A 16570-nucleotide genomic window follows, 5' to 3' on the forward strand; every position below is an offset into this window, starting at 1 on the left:
GTGGTTCCATTCCTGTGTTTCATAAAAGGAGATGATAGACAAATAGGTAATTTAAGTGATTGTGCACCAGCCCTTTGGGTTTCTGTTTTTTCCCATCTAGATTGTGTCTTCTTTTTACTGCAGAATGTATCAGTATCCAAAAAGGTCCTCTGGTTTATCTTCTTTGTGGGATCGTTGTTGCATACAGTTTTGTATAAAGAAGCAATTCAGAGACTGTCCCAATATGTTTGCATATGGACGTGCATATGGTCGATTTTAGCTTTAACTTCAAATTTCCTTGAATACGTAGGCTGTGTGTATTCCCATAATGGTAGTTGAGCAATTTCTTTGTGATGGTTCAATTTCTTTCTCTCTCTTCTGCCTTTCCCCCTCCTTTTTCTTTATACAGTAGTAACCTTCCTAAAAAAGGCCTATTAAAAAAAAAAAAAAGTAACACCCATGCAAGCAGGCGCCAGAAAGTTTAGATAACAATCCCATCACATTTGGCTGTTTGGCTAGAGCTGGCTGTAAATAGAATGGAATGTGGTGTTATGAGTCCCTTACTCCAGTGTACAACACTGCCCCAGGATGAGTCTCACTGTCCATTTGTATTTATTGATTTCCAGGATGTGCTGGGTGGTCTGGAACAACACAATTACAGCCTTAGTTGAGACATACAATCTACATGGAAGTGAATCAGGCAGTCCATTCTGTTTGTGGGACTTCACCCGGTCAATCATTTAGGCCTGATAGCTGTTGTCAAGGGAATTGTGTTTTACTGAGTGTTTCAGTGGAGGCCCACCTCGGATTTTCAGAAGTGATTTTTAGGAGTGAGAGCTCTGCAACCATGTAGTTACTCCACACTTCTTCCACTTAAACCTGTAAAAACAAATCATGGAAACCTTTGTCAATTCACTCAGCTTAACTACCTTGGCAAGGTCTTTCCTATGACTAGGCATCAAACCTGGCTTTCATTCTCCATTTTCTTAGAGAGTCTCAGGGAGTAAGGATTACCCTTCAGCCTCTTTGATGCAATGAAGGGTGTAAGGGTAAGTGTTGAAATTGATTAACTGACTGGTGATTGATTGATTTTTTCAACAAATATCCATTTAGACTCTGTTAGGTTTCAAGTACCCTTAACATACAGTTGTCAATCGGACAGATGCTGATTGTAGGGGGAAACAGACATGAAACAACGAGTTAATTATTAATTATTTAATTACAATTGGTCATCAAACTCTGAAAGAGAAATAGTGTACTATAAGAACAAATGATAGGAAACCTGACCTCATCTCAAGTCTCAGAAAGGAAATGATTGTTGAGTTCGGTGTAATTTTAGACAGTATGTGTATATCGGAGAAGAGGAGGAGGAGACAGTGTGGGGAGGCTATTATAAGGAGCAAGGGAACAGCTTGTGCAAAGGCCTTGGGGAAGGAAAGGAGCACAGTATATACTAGGGACCGAGTAGCTCAAGGTGGCTAGAAAATAAAGGGATGAGTGGGAAGTAGGAGGGAAAACCCACGAGGGAGACGAGTCTAGACCACGCAAGGCCTCGTGGGTCCTGTTAATGATTTAGGTCTTTCCTTAAAAGTTATGTGAGGCTATTGAAATGTTTTAGACAATAATTGACATGATCAGATTCCTGTTCCCTTAGCAAAGATTATTCCGATTGAAGTGAAAGAATAGATTGGAGGAGAATAAATATAGACCCAGGATCCAAGTTAAGAGACTGTTATGCTAGTCCACAAAGAGATGCTGGCACCTCGGTTTAGAGGAGATCGAGTAAGAGAGACAGACCAGACAGGTATTTAGGAGGTAAAATCAACAGAGCCAATGAATGATTGGATGTATAGAGGGGACTAAAAGGGAAGAATTGAGGAAGGCGCTCAGGTTTTTGTCCTGAATCTTGGCTAGATGACATTAACTTCACTGACATTAAGACCATTGGAGAGAGACCTACTGGGGAGAGGGTGGAACTGGAGCACTGGGTTTGGGTAATGGTCTAGTTTGAAGTGCTCAGGGGACATCCAGCTCGAGATGTCAGACAGACAGTTGGCTATTTGCATCTGAGTCTCTGAGGAACTTCTCTTATCAAAACAGAAATATGAGTGTTGCCTGTGGTAAAAGAAGATGATGAACGGATGATCGGATCACCTAGGAGACTCTAGTCTGTAAATTGCTCAGTTACGTTTCACAAGTGCTTACTGAGTTTTCACTCTTTCCCAGGCCCTTTGCTAAATACTGGGCATATGAAAAGGAAAGACATGCAGGGAATAACATAGAGTATCTCTTTGCCATAAGCCCAGATTACTTTGTACCTCATCCGAGACAGGATACCCTCAGTACATCTGGAGGAAACTCTTCGGCAAGCTGAATCCATGCCTTAGTCCTGTGTGTTTCCTAATCTTGGCTCCCATCTAACTTAAAGCTTGCAACCTATAAGTTCACTTCATTCTTGTTTGTTCTCAGTAGGCATAGAGACGAGTTGGTAAGCACATTCTTTCCATTGACGCCCTATGTTCTCGAAAAACCTTGCCTTGGTTTTGAGGGACATCATCACCTTTGGCCTTGTCTTCCTGGAACGACAAATACAGGATTGCTTCTTACACTGAGAAGTGTTTTTTACTGTTTCCTGAAAAAGGAGTCCATCCCTGGGCTGTCAGATATTATTCCCATATTTTGTAGGCTATAAATTGCTGATGGCTTTCAGATTATGATGATATTGACTCCACTTCTGAAAATTAGGCCACACCCTTCTAGTCTGTTCCTAAAATAAGATTCATTGCTAAAGTGAAATTTATAGCTTCTTTTATAGCTCTTATTCTGCAGAGACCCATGGCTTAAAATAGCCTACATTTTAAGACTGTATTTTCATATTATTGTCTTTGGACCACCTGCATCAGAATCACTGGGGTGTGCTTATTAAAAATGAAGATTGTTGAATCGTATTTTCTAATTTTTTAATATAGCCAGGATAAACCCCAATAATTTACATTTTTAATAAGCACCCCAGGTAATTTTTATTTATACTGGAGTTTAAGAATCGTTGTTTCGAGGGATGTCTAAATTTGTACATCTCATTATTCGAATCCTGAGTTAAATGAGAAATTAAACAGTTTTGCAAGCCAGGTCAGTTTCTTACCAATTTGGAAGATGAATAATCAATAATCAAGTCACAGGTGTTAAAATATTTAACCGGTATCTTCCAGCTGTCCAGAGATAAAAAGATTGCATTGCCCATATTTCTTTTGTAATACATAGACGCTCACTTGAGAGAAGAGCAGAGCTGGAGAGCAAAAGCAGAAGAGTGAGATCCAGGGTAGGGTGCGTGGGAGAAAGAGCAGTACTGGAGAAATGGACACGAAAACTGGGGTCACGTGTTGTCTCTCGTTCAGTTTTAGTGTATGTTTTGCTTTCACTGGCATGCTCCGTGGGTTCTTGGTGCGCATGAGCATACATGTATGAATGTTTCTAGAGATGTAACTTCCTTCCTATCTCCAGAACTGGCAAAAGTCTCTCCTTACTCCCCCCCACCCCTTCCCCAGGAAGAACGCCGTGTGATTTACGTTGGTAAAATCAGACCTGACACAACACGGATGGAACTGAGGGACCGTTTTGAAGTTTTTGGTGAAATTGAGGAGTGCACAGTAAATCTGCGGGATGATGGGTAAGAATCTTCAAGATTATTTCTTGTTTAGAGGCTGACATATGTAAAAAATTATGGCCATAAGATTACTAGGATGGGAATGCTTTGACAGATGACATGTTGAGTTCAGAACCTTATTTATTTTCTTTTATCCCTATTTATTAATCTTTCTAGTTGAGATTTCCTGTCCCAGAAATAAGTATTTAGCTGCTTGACAGGACAATCACACTGATAAATGGATGCAGCGGTTGAGACGTTGGCACCAGCGAAGTCTCCCGAAGTAAGGAAGGGTTACAGGCATATATGTTAATCCTTCCTCACCAGCTTTGATCCTCTCTTCTTTGTCTGCTCCAGAGACAGCTATGGTTTCATTACCTACCGTTATACCTGTGATGCTTTTGCTGCTCTTGAAAACGGATACACTTTGCGCAGGTCGAATGAAACTGACTTCGAGCTGTACTTTTGTGGACGCAAGCAATTTTTCAAGTCTAACTATGCAGACCTAGGTATGGATTTTATTGTACATGGAATGAGGAATCCATAATGTAAGGCTCAAAAATGGAAGCAGATGTAAACCATAGGCATATTGGGTTGGGCCATCATTTTATTTTGCTAGGGGGGATATTTGAATACATATTTTATTTCTAATTTTTTATCATCTGGGCCATTCTCAGAAGCAAGGGGCTTAGGTTTTGGAAACAAAGGACAGAAGTGAGTTCTTTGTAGTATCTTCCCAAATGCTGAAAGTCTGGGCTATTTGCGTATGTGTATGTTAGCAAGCGTTTATGGTGTGTGTGTGTGTGTGTGTGTGTGTGTGTGTGTGTGTGTGTGTCTTTATTGTGTAGGTTTGCAGTGCGACTCCTTTTGTATAAACCTTAGCATTATCATCATTGGTTCATGGAACAGAATATGCAAAAGTCTGGTTCTTTTTTCCTTATTGTCCTACAAACTCTTAAAAATGTTAAGACATATTCTACAAATTACACCTTGAGAAGAGAAAATATAATTTCATATGCTAAATCACACTATACTTTCTTTAAAACAAAAGGAGAGGGAAAAAAAACAACAACCCTGTTCTGTTTTTAGTGTTTCCAGATGCTAGGCACTGTGCCCGGGGCTCTGCAAGCATTTTCTTATTTAATTACTACAGAACAATCTTAGAAGGTGGCTATTGTTACTGTCATCTCCCTTTGACAGATAAGGAAACTGAAGCATTTCTAAGTATTCATTTTTCCTGTTACAAAAGTTATACAGACTCAAGGGGTAACATTTGGGAAATATAAAAAAGTACTAAGAAAAATAGTCCTATCACCTATCAGCACATCACCTAAAGGTCTGCTGTGTGATTTGCAGTCCAGTGTTTTGTCTCAGAATGTCTAATTTCTTACAGTTGAGGTCACCTCATATAGATTTATAAAGCTTTAAATTCTACTTTTCTCAGTTAATACTATAGAAGTTCATTTTCCACTGTGATTCATGGGATTCAAAATAATTTATCAACTTATTTGAATGGTTGCACTGTATTGTGTTAGGTGAGTACCATTATATTTAATCATTCCATTACAGCTAAACATTTATTTAATTGTCAATTTTTTGGCATTATAAATAATGCCAAAATGGACATCTTAATTTTCTTCTCCATTTTAATTTGGTGCCTTTGCATGTCCGTCCCTATTTAATGTGTGTATTGTAAGCCTTTAAATTCTTAGATGAAGGAATGAAGGAAGGGAAATGGCAAATGTCTTGTGCATATGACATAATTATTTAAATCAATTTGTAACAATAATCATAAAATTAACATAGAAACCTCTTCCGAAGCATTACTCTGTATCTGTCTGCACTTGCTTTGGCTTGGTGTAAAGAAAGAAATGAATACCAAATACGGGGATTTTTTTTCTCCCTTCCACCGAAGTGATGTCTTCCTAAAGTAATTGATATAGGTGGTGTGCATTGTTCGGGGGGGAATATGCTATAATTCACTTCACAGGCTAAATAGATAGTATGAAGCAGGGGAGCGGCAGCTGACTGTCAGAGAGATAGAGGCCTAGGGATGAAAATATAAAAGGTGGCAAGTCATTTGTTCAAATGTTGGCTGATAAAAGCAGTCAAGACGGATTGAAGTCTTAAGTTGATTTGACTTATTTTCTTCAGTGATGAAGGCCAGGGTGTTTCCAGTCTTTCAAAACATCTAGAGTTTAAAATAAGCTACCTAGAGGGGCCTTTAAATCACGATTCATCACTGGTAGAGGGAGGATTGGATGGTATTTCCAAATTGAACCGGAGCCTCCCTGAAATATTTCTAAGAAGAATGTTTCCCCTCTTGTTATCTCTCTGTCTAGCCAGCAGCAATAGAAACTTTGCCGTCGCTAAGCTGGCTCTGTATTGTGTGAAAAGTAGGTTTGATGTGTATTGTAGCAGCATGGCTTTTTCCAATTCACTCAAGCCCTACAATTTCACGAAGGGTAGTCGATTGGAGCGTAGTTGCTCTGTAGTGGAAAGACCCCTGGCTTTGGAATCTTGCAGACCTGGTTTTGAAACCTGACTTAAATTCTGACCTTGAACAAACAATTACACTTCCTCTGCTTCCAGTCCTTCATTTGTAAACCACTCCATAATGTTGTTGCAGAGATTAAATAAATGTTTGTGAAGCTGTTAGCACAGTGTCTGTGTGAAGCTGTTAGCACGGTGTCTGGTAGAAAGTAGGTGCTCAATAAATAGAAGCTATGATTGTGATTATAAATGATGGTCATGAGAAGTTAGAAATACCAGTTATTTTATTTTTTTAATGTTTATTTTTGAAAGAGAGAGAGAGAGAGAGACAGAGACAGAGTGTGAGTGGGGGAGGGGCATAGAGGGAGACACAGAATCTGAACCAGGCTCTAGGCTGCAAGCTGTCAGCGCAGAGCCTGACTCGGGGCTCAAACCCACTGACCGCGAGATCATGACCTGAGCTGAAGTGGGTCGTTTAGCCGACTGAGCCACCCAGGCGCCTCTGAAATTTTAAGTTATTTTAAAATGAAAGCGTCAGCGTCAGGGGTCAGCTTTGGAACTGAATGACATTCATATGTGTTTTGTTTTTGTCCCCTGAAGATGTTCGGTGCAATGCTTCAGGGAACGTCCGGTGAATTTGGTGAACATGAGACCAGACTGGGCACTTGGAGGGATCGGGAGCTCATATGTGTGTCCAGAGTTAGTGAAAATGATGTGATATAGATTAATTTTACCAGGAGTAAAGTGACCTATCATTTTAGGTAGATTTAACCAGTTTTTTTTCTGTTTTTATTTGCTCCCCAAGCCAAGTTAGCTCACACATCCTATCCCTCTGCTATGGAGGCCACCTAGTGATTACCACAATGCTATTAGTGCACAGTGTAATGATTCCAAGTTAATATCATGAGCCACTTTTATAAGTGAGACTCAAGAGTTTAAAGGGACAATCAAAGTTACCGAGGTCAAGCCAGGATTTAGGCCTGGTTTCCATGAATCTGTAATCTGTGAGTCTGTCTGTTTACTGTCTTGTAAACAGATGGATCTTTCTGAAAGACCTCGATGAAAAATCTTGAAGAGGAAAGATAGAAATTAAATTAGGACTGTAGGACCAGAAGAGAAGGATGGGTCAGTATTAAGAATATAATAATTTGGGGTGCCCAGGTGGCTCAGTTGGTCGAGCACCTGACTACGGCTCAGGTCCCTAGCTCCCTGTTCGTGAGTTTGAGCTCTGCATCGGGCTCTGTGTTGACAGCTCGGAGCCTGCTTCAGATTCTGTGTCTCCCTCTCTTTCTGCCCCTGCCCTGCTCGCACGCTGTCTCTGTCTCTCTCAAAAATAAACATTAAAAAAAGGTATAAAAAGGAATATAATAATTTGCTCATCAGGAATTAGTTATCGCATAAAACTTATACTAAGAAAAGTAAAATAAATAACATATCCATCACAAATTATTAACTCAAAAAATGTATTACATTATCAGCATCTTGAATATATCCATAACTTTATATATACCCTTGGCATTAATTGGTACATCATCCCAAGATCCCAACACAAATATTTTCAACCACTTTTTTTTTTTTAGTATGCTGGCATTCAAGATTAATACATTCATTCAAAAAATATTCATTTTAGTACCTCCTTTGTGCCAAAAATTTTCTAGGCGGTAGGAATACCGTTGTAACATGATGTGTTCTATTTATACGGTATCATTATTTGTAACAACTTATTTATTTTTAATAACTAGAATGGCTTTGGGGTTATTCCCGTAAAACTTTTATTATGTCTTAGTTGTGTTGCGACATCCTTCTTTAGTGGCAAGAAAGAGGTGTTGTCCATGTTATTTTCTCAGGAATTGTACGTAACCACGTTCTGTATTCATGCGACGACAAAGAGTTTGCAGATGCCCGTAGTGTGACATAGTATGCCCGTATAAGTGATTCCATCTATGTGAATACCAGCCAGCACGTTTCATAGTGAAGAAACTCTTGAGAGCCACGGTTTTGAAGCATCTTTTGCTAACGAAAATATGGAAACCCTGAAACTCTGGGTTTGATGTAGAGTGACCCAAAGTTAAGATATTTTAAGTCTTCTCAGAATTTCCTTCAGGAAAGATATGTATGTGTGCTCTTGATGTTTCAGTGATGACCTTAATGCCACAGAGTCCGGCCATCAGGGAGCTCGTCTAACTTTATTTGTAATGCAAGTGGAATTCTGATTTCAAGTTAATGTCAAGCCACGAGCAGGACTTTGTGTGTGTGTGTGTGTGTGTGTGTGTGTGTGTGTGTGTCTACAAGAAAGACTTTGATTGGAACAACCGCTGGTCGTGAGGCTTTAGTGATACGAGCCAACTGCTCATCAGGCTATGAAGAGAAGGGTGGGAGCCAGTGTGATTTAAGAATTGACTCCTGGAAATTTTAGTGAGGAGCGATTTTTTCCCCTTTCTTTTATGTCCGGCCGACTGCCATTGCTGTTCTTACCTGGAAAAACTGGATTGACAAAACGTCAGTAAATACAAGGGATGGTAAGAGTGAAAGGAAAAACAAAAGTGAAGGAATTTCCTTGCCTTTAAGTCTGAGATGGTTAAAGGAGCTCGAAGCGAGGAGGGGAAATCAGCCTGGTACTGGAGAGCTTGAGGGATTGCAACCTTTTCAGCAGAACAGCTTGTGAGGTCAATGAGTATGCCTCCACATTATCTACTCTTACACTCTCTGTCACTTTGGACATTTCTATTTTGTAACTTATTCTGGATAAAACATACAAGGGTTCATATTTTAGTAGGATTGTTAATGTTTCCCAGAGAGGTCTTGTTTTCCCTGCAAATAAGTGCTTTCAAATGAATGAGTTCATTTGCAAGAAGAGGCTTCCTATTCTGTCTCCAAGATACCTTTTCCTCATTTGCAAGACCGGCAAGAAATATCTGACTTTTTTATAAATGTCAGTGGAGGAAAATCAGAAATATTTAGAATCAGAATTTCATTTCACACCCATTGCTGCTGGAACATGACAGTTTTGTTAAGGGCTATGTGAAGTGTGTGGAACTCTTCACAAAAGCTGACTTGGACTAGTGTAGGAATTCAAAGAAGACCGTGGTTTTATTCTTACCTGTGAATTTTTCCTCTCGTATTCTTGGGTAAAGAGGTTGACTTTACCTTCTCTGGACCTGAAGTGTTTCCCTGAACCTTCTCATGTGGGCATAATTTGTGCCACTATTGCTGGGGTTTCCCCAAGGTACTGGAATAGATCAATGGATCATATGTCCCTCCTGCCTCAAAGGGGAGCAGTCAGGTGGCGAATGGGTGAAATTCTAATGATTCTCCCTCCTGCCCACTCTCCTGGCTTTTATGCTTTGTGAAATCCATCCTATTGGATAGGGAAATTAATTCCAGCTTCTACTCTTACCTGTCCACCTAAGTTGTCGAGGAACCTTGGGTAAGTCGTTTAACATGCCAGAAAGGGGGCCGGACATGGTTTTTTTTAAAGTATATTGATTGAATATGTTGCCATTGAATAGAAATACTAAGTTTGTTCTGGTTATCTCCTAGGATTGTTTAAGACTAAAATGAGTCAATAAATGAGTGTTTTGAATGCTTCCCACCCCTTACCCTCTGCAAATATATGTGTATTTTAAATACTTATTTTTATGTATTATGTATAATTATATATATATACATTCATAAGTATACTGATATATTATTCATAAATTATGTGAATTATATATATGTATCAATAGCATGCCAATAAAGTATAAGTATACTGATATATCATTCATAAATTATTATGTAAATTATATATATGTGTCAATAGTATGCCGATAAAATATTGGGTGTATATACCCTCTGCAAATATGTACTTATATAAATTTACATCAATATTGATGTTGATGTCAATTATATTTATATCAATTAATATCAATATTGATATTTATGGCAATATATCTATCTAGATATAGATATAGATATAGATATACCGACAAAAGTTGGGTATATTTTTTTTAACTGGACAAGTTGTGTTTGAATCAGGTAATCTTGAATTGGATGATTGAGTTAATGACACTTGGCAAAGGGTGTCTCTAACCTAGCTTGGGTTTCTTGCAGATTCAAACTCAGATGACTTTGACCCTGCTTCCACCAAGAGCAAGTATGACTCTCTGGATTTTGATAGTTTACTGAAAGAAGCTCAGAGAAGCTTGCGCAGGTAACATGTTCCCTGGCTAAAGATGACAGAGGGACGGTGAATACCTCACGGGACAGCGCGTCCTTCCCTAACTGACTATTGCAAGTCATACTTAGGAATTTCTCCTACTTTACACTCTCTGTATAAAAACAAAACAAAACAACAACAATACAACAACAACAACAACAACAACAACAACAATGGTTTACATGAACACAGCTGCTGAAGAGGCAAGAGACAGGAAGGATATCCAGTAAGCACGTTTATTCATGGGTGTCAGCTTTGCTTTCCCTGGAGTCTCTTGGTGACGGAGTGTGTGTGTGTGTGTGTGTGTGTGTGTGTGTGTGTTTGCGCGCGCGGGTGTGTGCGCGGGTGCGGGTGTATGGGCGTGGGTGTGCGCGCATGCGCACGGCTGGTGTGGGGGAAGTCTGTGTGTACAGGTGGGGACTGGGGGCACGTGACCAGAGTGTGCCCGGGCGAATCGCTTCAAATGGCAGCAGTTCCATGAAGACGCACGTAAAACCTAGAACTTCAAAATGTTCATACTCTATTCAAAAAGAAAAAAAAAAATGCATAAATTCAAAAGGAAAGCAAACTAACCAACCGACCACAGACCACCCTAAAATGACAGCCACCGATGTCTGGGCCTCAACCTCCGTACTCTGTTTTTTAAGAAAGTGCAAAATCAACTTGAAGCAAGCTTTCTCTCGTAATGTAATGGTTATCTGACAATCCCGAAGAAACCACAGTTTCGGTAGAAATAATATCCTTTCTCTCTCTCTCTCTCTCTCTCTCTCTCTCTCTCTCTCTCTCCCCGCCCCCTCCCCCTGTCTTTCCTCTCTCCCTCCTCCTTTCTCCCTCTCTTTCTTTTTCTTCTCTTTTTCCTTCTGCCATGGAGTCTGGGTGGGAGAGGATACTGCGGGCGCCAGAATGCTAAACTTTCCTAACATTTTGAAGTTTCTGTAGTTCATCCTCTATCCTGACACCCATGTAAATGTCCCACATGTTGATCTTCCACTGCAAATTTCAAAAGCCTTGTAAATGGTCGAGCGCGCGGCTTATTCAGTGGTTCTTTCTGAGGAGCGGGCACGGTGTTACATTACTGAGGAGAGTTGGGTAGAACTCTCTGGTATGTGTTCAGATAGTGTCATTGCTACATTCTCTGATGTAGTGAAGTATTTACAGATGTTAAATGGAGTATTTTTATTTTGTGTGCATACTATACAACGATGTTCTTTTTTGTTACAGCTATGCACTGTAAATGCAGCCTTCTTTTCAAAACTGCTAAATTTTTCTTAATCAAGAATATTCAAATGTAATTATGAGGTGATACAATTATTGTACACTAACATATTTAGAAGCTGAACTTACTGCTTATATATATTTGATTGTAAAAAACAAAAAAGACAGTGTGTGTGTCCGTCAAGTGCAACAACAAAATGATGCTTTACGCACATCCATCCCTTCTTACGTGAGCGTCAATCTGAGCATCTTGTCAAGAAATACCCAGCCCCCCCTAAAGGTATTAACCACTTACGCGATATTTTTCCACATTTTCTTGTTGCTTGTTTTCCTTTGAAGTTTTATACACTGGATTTGTTAGGGGAATGAAATTTTCTCATCTAAAATTTTTCTAGGAGATATCATGATTTTATGTAAAGTCTCTCAATGGGTAACCATTAAGAAATGTTTTTATTTTCTCTATCAACAGTAGTTTTGAAACTAGAGGTCAGAAATCTTTTTAAAATGCTGTTTCGTTTTAATTTTTGTGATTTTAATTTGATACAAAATGCTGAGGTAATAATTACAGTATGATTTTTACAATAATTAATGTGTGTCTGAAGACTATTCTTGAAGCCAGTATCTCTTTCCCTTGGCAGAGTATGATGATGGTATTTATCTGTATTTTTTACAGTTACACATCCTGTATAAATACTGATGTTTCATTCCTTTGTTTACTAAAGAGACATATTTATCAGTTGCAGATAGCCTATTTATTATAAATTATGAGGGGATGAAAATAATAAAGCCAGTGGAAATTTTCTACCTAGGATGCATGGCGACTGTCAGGTTGCAGTTGAAATGTTTCATTTGGAAAATTCAGCTTTTGCAGAAGCGGTGTTTCTACTTGCACTAGCTTGGCCTCTCACGTGACCATGATGTTGTTCTTGATGACATTGCTTCTGCTAAATTCAATAAAAACTTCAGAAAAACCTCCATTTTGAGCATCAGGATTTCATCTGAGTGCGGAGCCCCTGGAAAGGAAGTCAGGAAAGTTTGGAGTGTGTATTCAAGTTTCTAAATTGAGATTCGATTACAGTTTGGCCGACATGACTTTTCTGGAAGATGTGATACACCTACTACTTAATCGTTCTTTTCCTTTCTCTCGCCCAACACAATCTTAGAGAACGGATTTCACCCCCAGGCCAATGCAGCTAATTTTGATAGCTGTATTCATTTATCACCAGCATATTGTGTTCTGAGTGAATCCACTGTCTGTCCTGTCGGATGCTTGCTTGATTTTTTGGCTTCTTATTTCTAAGTAGATAGAAAGCAATAAAAAAAAAATATGAAATCAAAGAACTTGTTCACAGGTTCTGCGTTACGGCAGTAACACATCTTTAATCTGCCTAATTCTTGTTGTTCTGTAGGTTAAATGCAGATATTTTAACTCTGTGTGAACGCCAAACTAAAGTTTACAGTCTTTCTTTCGGAATTTTGAGTATCTTCTGTTGTAGAATAATAATAATAAAAAAAAGACTATTAAGAGCAATAAATTATTTTTAAGAAATCAATATTTAGTAAATCATATTATGTGTTCAAGGACCAGATGCGTTCTCTATTTTGCCTTTAAATTTTTGTGATCCAATTTTAAATACATTCTCCTTTTTGCCCTGGATTGTTGACATGAGTCAAATACTTGGTTTCTTTTCTTACTTTTCAAAAAGACAACACTACAGATTTCACGTTGAGGCTTAATTTATCCCCACTCTGGCCTGACAAATATTGTTACCATGAAGATAGTTTTCCTCCACGGACTTCAAATTGCATCTAAAATTAGTGCAAAAAAGAGAATCACTAAACCGTCCGAGTAGAGCTTTTTGTATCTTATGCAGACCCTGTGGGTAGGCCATCAAAATGTAAACTGTGTTCCTCTTACTTTTATTTGTAATTTTTTTTTGGAGAGAATCTTTCCAATGAACACATGCACACCATCATCACTGGAGGCAAATTTCAGCATAGATCTGTAGGATTTTTAGATGACCGCGGGCCATTGCCTTCTTGCTGTGGTAAGTACCACATCTACAGTTTTGGGAACCGAACCGGTGCTTTAGAGATGTGGGCTTTTTTTTTCTTCCTTTTTTTTTTTTTTTAAAGAGATGTAGCAGAATAATTCTTCCAGTGCAACCAAATCAATTTTTGCTAAACGACTCCGAGAACAACGCGGTTGGGCTGTCAACATTCAAAGCAGCAGAGAGGGAACTTTGCACTATTGGGGTGTGTGGTTGGGTCAGTTGAAAAAAGGAAACCTTTTCATGCCTTTAGATGTGAGCTTACAGTAGGTAATGATTATGTGTCCTTTTTCGATGGCTGTAACGAGAACTTCAATCACTGTAGTCTAAGACCTGATCTATAGATGACCTAGAATAGCCATGTAATATAATGTGATGATTCTAAATTTGTACCTATGTGACAGACATTTTCAATAATGTGAACTGCTGATTTGATGGCGCTACTTTAAGATTTGTAGGTGAAAGTGTAACACTGTTGGTTGAACTATGCTGAAGAGGGTAAGTGAGCGATTAGTTCAGCCCTTGCCGGGCTTTTTTTTTTTTTTTCTTTCTTTTTTTTTTTTTCTTTTTTCCACCTGCCGATTCTACATGTATTGTTGTGGTTTTATTCATTGTATGAAAATTCCTGTGATTTTTTTTAAATGTGCAGTACACATCAGCCTCACTGAGCTAATAAAGGGAAACGAATGTTTCAAATCTCCTTCTGCTTTTCTTATTTATTATAACCAAACTCCTGGCATGTTTCTCAGATCGGTACCCATTACTCGCTTATTATTATTCTATTTCCTCTCTGGATCTCCCTCCCTTTATCCCCGCTTTTCCATATTCATGGATGGATTTCAGCTGTAAGGTAACGTAGACCTTCTGTGTTTTACCTTCTCTTCTTTCAAATGGCAGAGGCAGAAGTGCTTTCTATCACGAGCAGTGACGTGAGACTTTATGAAATGGATTGCCTCTGTTTTTGTACAGAAATTGTGTCTTCCTGAGTACAAGCCATTGCCCCTAGTGAGAAACCTGCTGAATATTCAGCTTAGGAAGCAATTCCGTGGACGGACTGAACACGTTTCGAAGACTTGTTAACAGGACACAGCCCCCATCATATGTAAGTCATCAGGTTAATTATGGGACGAGCCGATAGCCGCTGACACAGCTTGCCGTCAGGATGTCTGTCCGCTGTGCCTCGCAGGTGACTGGTAGTCCTGATGACAGAGATGACAGAGGGCACACTTATTAGGGCTCTGTCCTCTCCTGATTTCAGATGGTCGTCCCCGGTCCCAGCCACCTGCATTGCAAGACCCACCCTAAACATTGGGGCACTGGGGGGAAGGTGGCTAAATATATCCCAGCCCTCGCCCCCCTCCGTCTCCTAGAGCAAAAAAGTGTGTGTAATTCTTGGAAACAGTACATTGGAACCTGCCGAATAACACAAGAAGCGCTGCCCATTATTTCTATTTTATGCCACTCTAAGATTTGGCAGTCACATTAGCAAAATAGAAAATAAAAATTGCCATTATCTAACCCAAATACCATCCTCATCGACAACCGCGGGCATGAAGCACTCCTGGAGATTCGGTAGATCACCCTCAGATTCTGACCCGTCTCGGTTGATGCTTAAATTGTATACGACATTTTCAATCTTCTGGCTGGACCCAGCAAGGACATTAGAATAATGCAAGTATTTCTCTTAAAGGGTTTAAAGTTTAACTTTTTACCCTTCAAAACCTGTGGAGAGTAAAGAGGGAATTTGCAGAAGCAGCAGTAGTAGCCGCTGGTCTGATATGAGGATGTTCTGCTTCAAAACAAAAGATTTCTTTTTCATGTTGTCCTCAAAACATTAAATCACTCCCATCCTTGATGACACGAATGGCAAAAACAATTATTGGGACCAAAATTAGGCTGATAAAAAGAAATGAGCGCTGAATATGAATGGCTTACTTAAGGGGAGCTTGTCTCAATGCAGAAGTTCTCTAAACGAAATCTGCCTAAACTGTACAATGTGATATTCAAAATTCTTTTTCAGCATTGCCGGTTTTCTCTCCGTTGTAGGATTATTTAGCTAATCATTGGATATAATTTACAACCCCAACATTAGTATACTCATTTGACACTAGTGTTACGAGCTACACAGTTGTAACTCAGCATTAATTACAGAATATTTTAACCAAAGCATCCTTTTCGCAATATTTACTTTGTATTAATCTCGTATTTTGCAATTCCTGTTGCCATTCCTTGTTTTCAAACACATTATACGCCATTATAAATCAATCTTCGTACTTTATCAAACAGCAGAGAGTAATAAAGAAGGTCACAGCTCATAGAGGAGTTCCTTGGAGGTTTGTAACATCATGATTTAAATCTCAGAAAGATTTAATCAAAAGCTGAATTAATCCCTGGGGGAAAAGATGCTATATAGATTCTATTGATGGGCACAAAGCAGCCTATTTCTTTTCATTGGTCTCTGTTAACACATTGGGGAGAAGAGACACAGTTTTTCGGCGAGAACGGAAACAAGATGTCTTGATGGGGGAAGGATAGTATGAGATGGCCTTTATGCCACGTTTCTTCCCTTTCAGAATGGTCTGTTTCATTCTACTTACAGAGGCATTATCTATTCTAATGCACGGTTAAGTTCAATGTCCTCCACCTCCTCGTTCCTTTCAATATATCCCACATGATTCTAGTAATTCTGCAAAGTCCCCAAAGTTCCACTCCAGTCAAGCATGTGGAATGTGAGGGTCACATGAGCTGACTCTTCTGTTGTAATCAGGTGACTGCTCCTGGGCAAATTCTCAGCATTTGGGGGACACTGGAAACTTGCGGGAAGAAATGATCATAAAATGCGAGTATTTCTAGGATCAGGTTCCACTGGAAAGCTTATCATCATTCCATGACTGGGATGTATGCTAAAGAGGCCATCACCTTCCCATATGCCTCTTTTCTACCCATAATTCCCTAGAAATGTGGCCATATTCCTGTTAGCTCAAAAACCAT

At 39.3% G+C, this 16570-nt stretch overlaps 1 protein-coding gene across 6 annotated transcripts in view; it reads left to right on the forward strand.

Annotated features, from left to right (window-relative positions):
- Positions 1 to 14278, forward strand: part of PPARGC1A (PPARG coactivator 1 alpha) — a 647743-nt gene extending 633465 nt beyond the window's left edge. For all 6 annotated transcript variants that reach the window (XM_027047192.2, XM_027047060.2, XM_053217509.1 and 3 more), the window contains 3 exons: positions 3525 to 3646; positions 3980 to 4131; positions 10208 to 14278. In XM_027047192.2, coding sequence (XP_026902993.1) covers positions 3525 to 3646; positions 3980 to 4131; positions 10208 to 10311 — 378 coding nt within the window. In that variant the 3' untranslated portion in view covers positions 10312 to 14278. The remainder of the gene's footprint in view (positions 1 to 3524; positions 3647 to 3979; positions 4132 to 10207) is intronic.
- The last annotated feature ends 2292 nt before the right edge of the window (positions 14279 to 16570 follow it).

The sequence above is a fragment of the Acinonyx jubatus genome, chromosome B1 (assembly GCF_027475565.1).
Source record: "Acinonyx jubatus isolate Ajub_Pintada_27869175 chromosome B1, VMU_Ajub_asm_v1.0, whole genome shotgun sequence".
Taxonomy (NCBI): Eukaryota; Metazoa; Chordata; class Mammalia; order Carnivora; family Felidae; genus Acinonyx; species Acinonyx jubatus.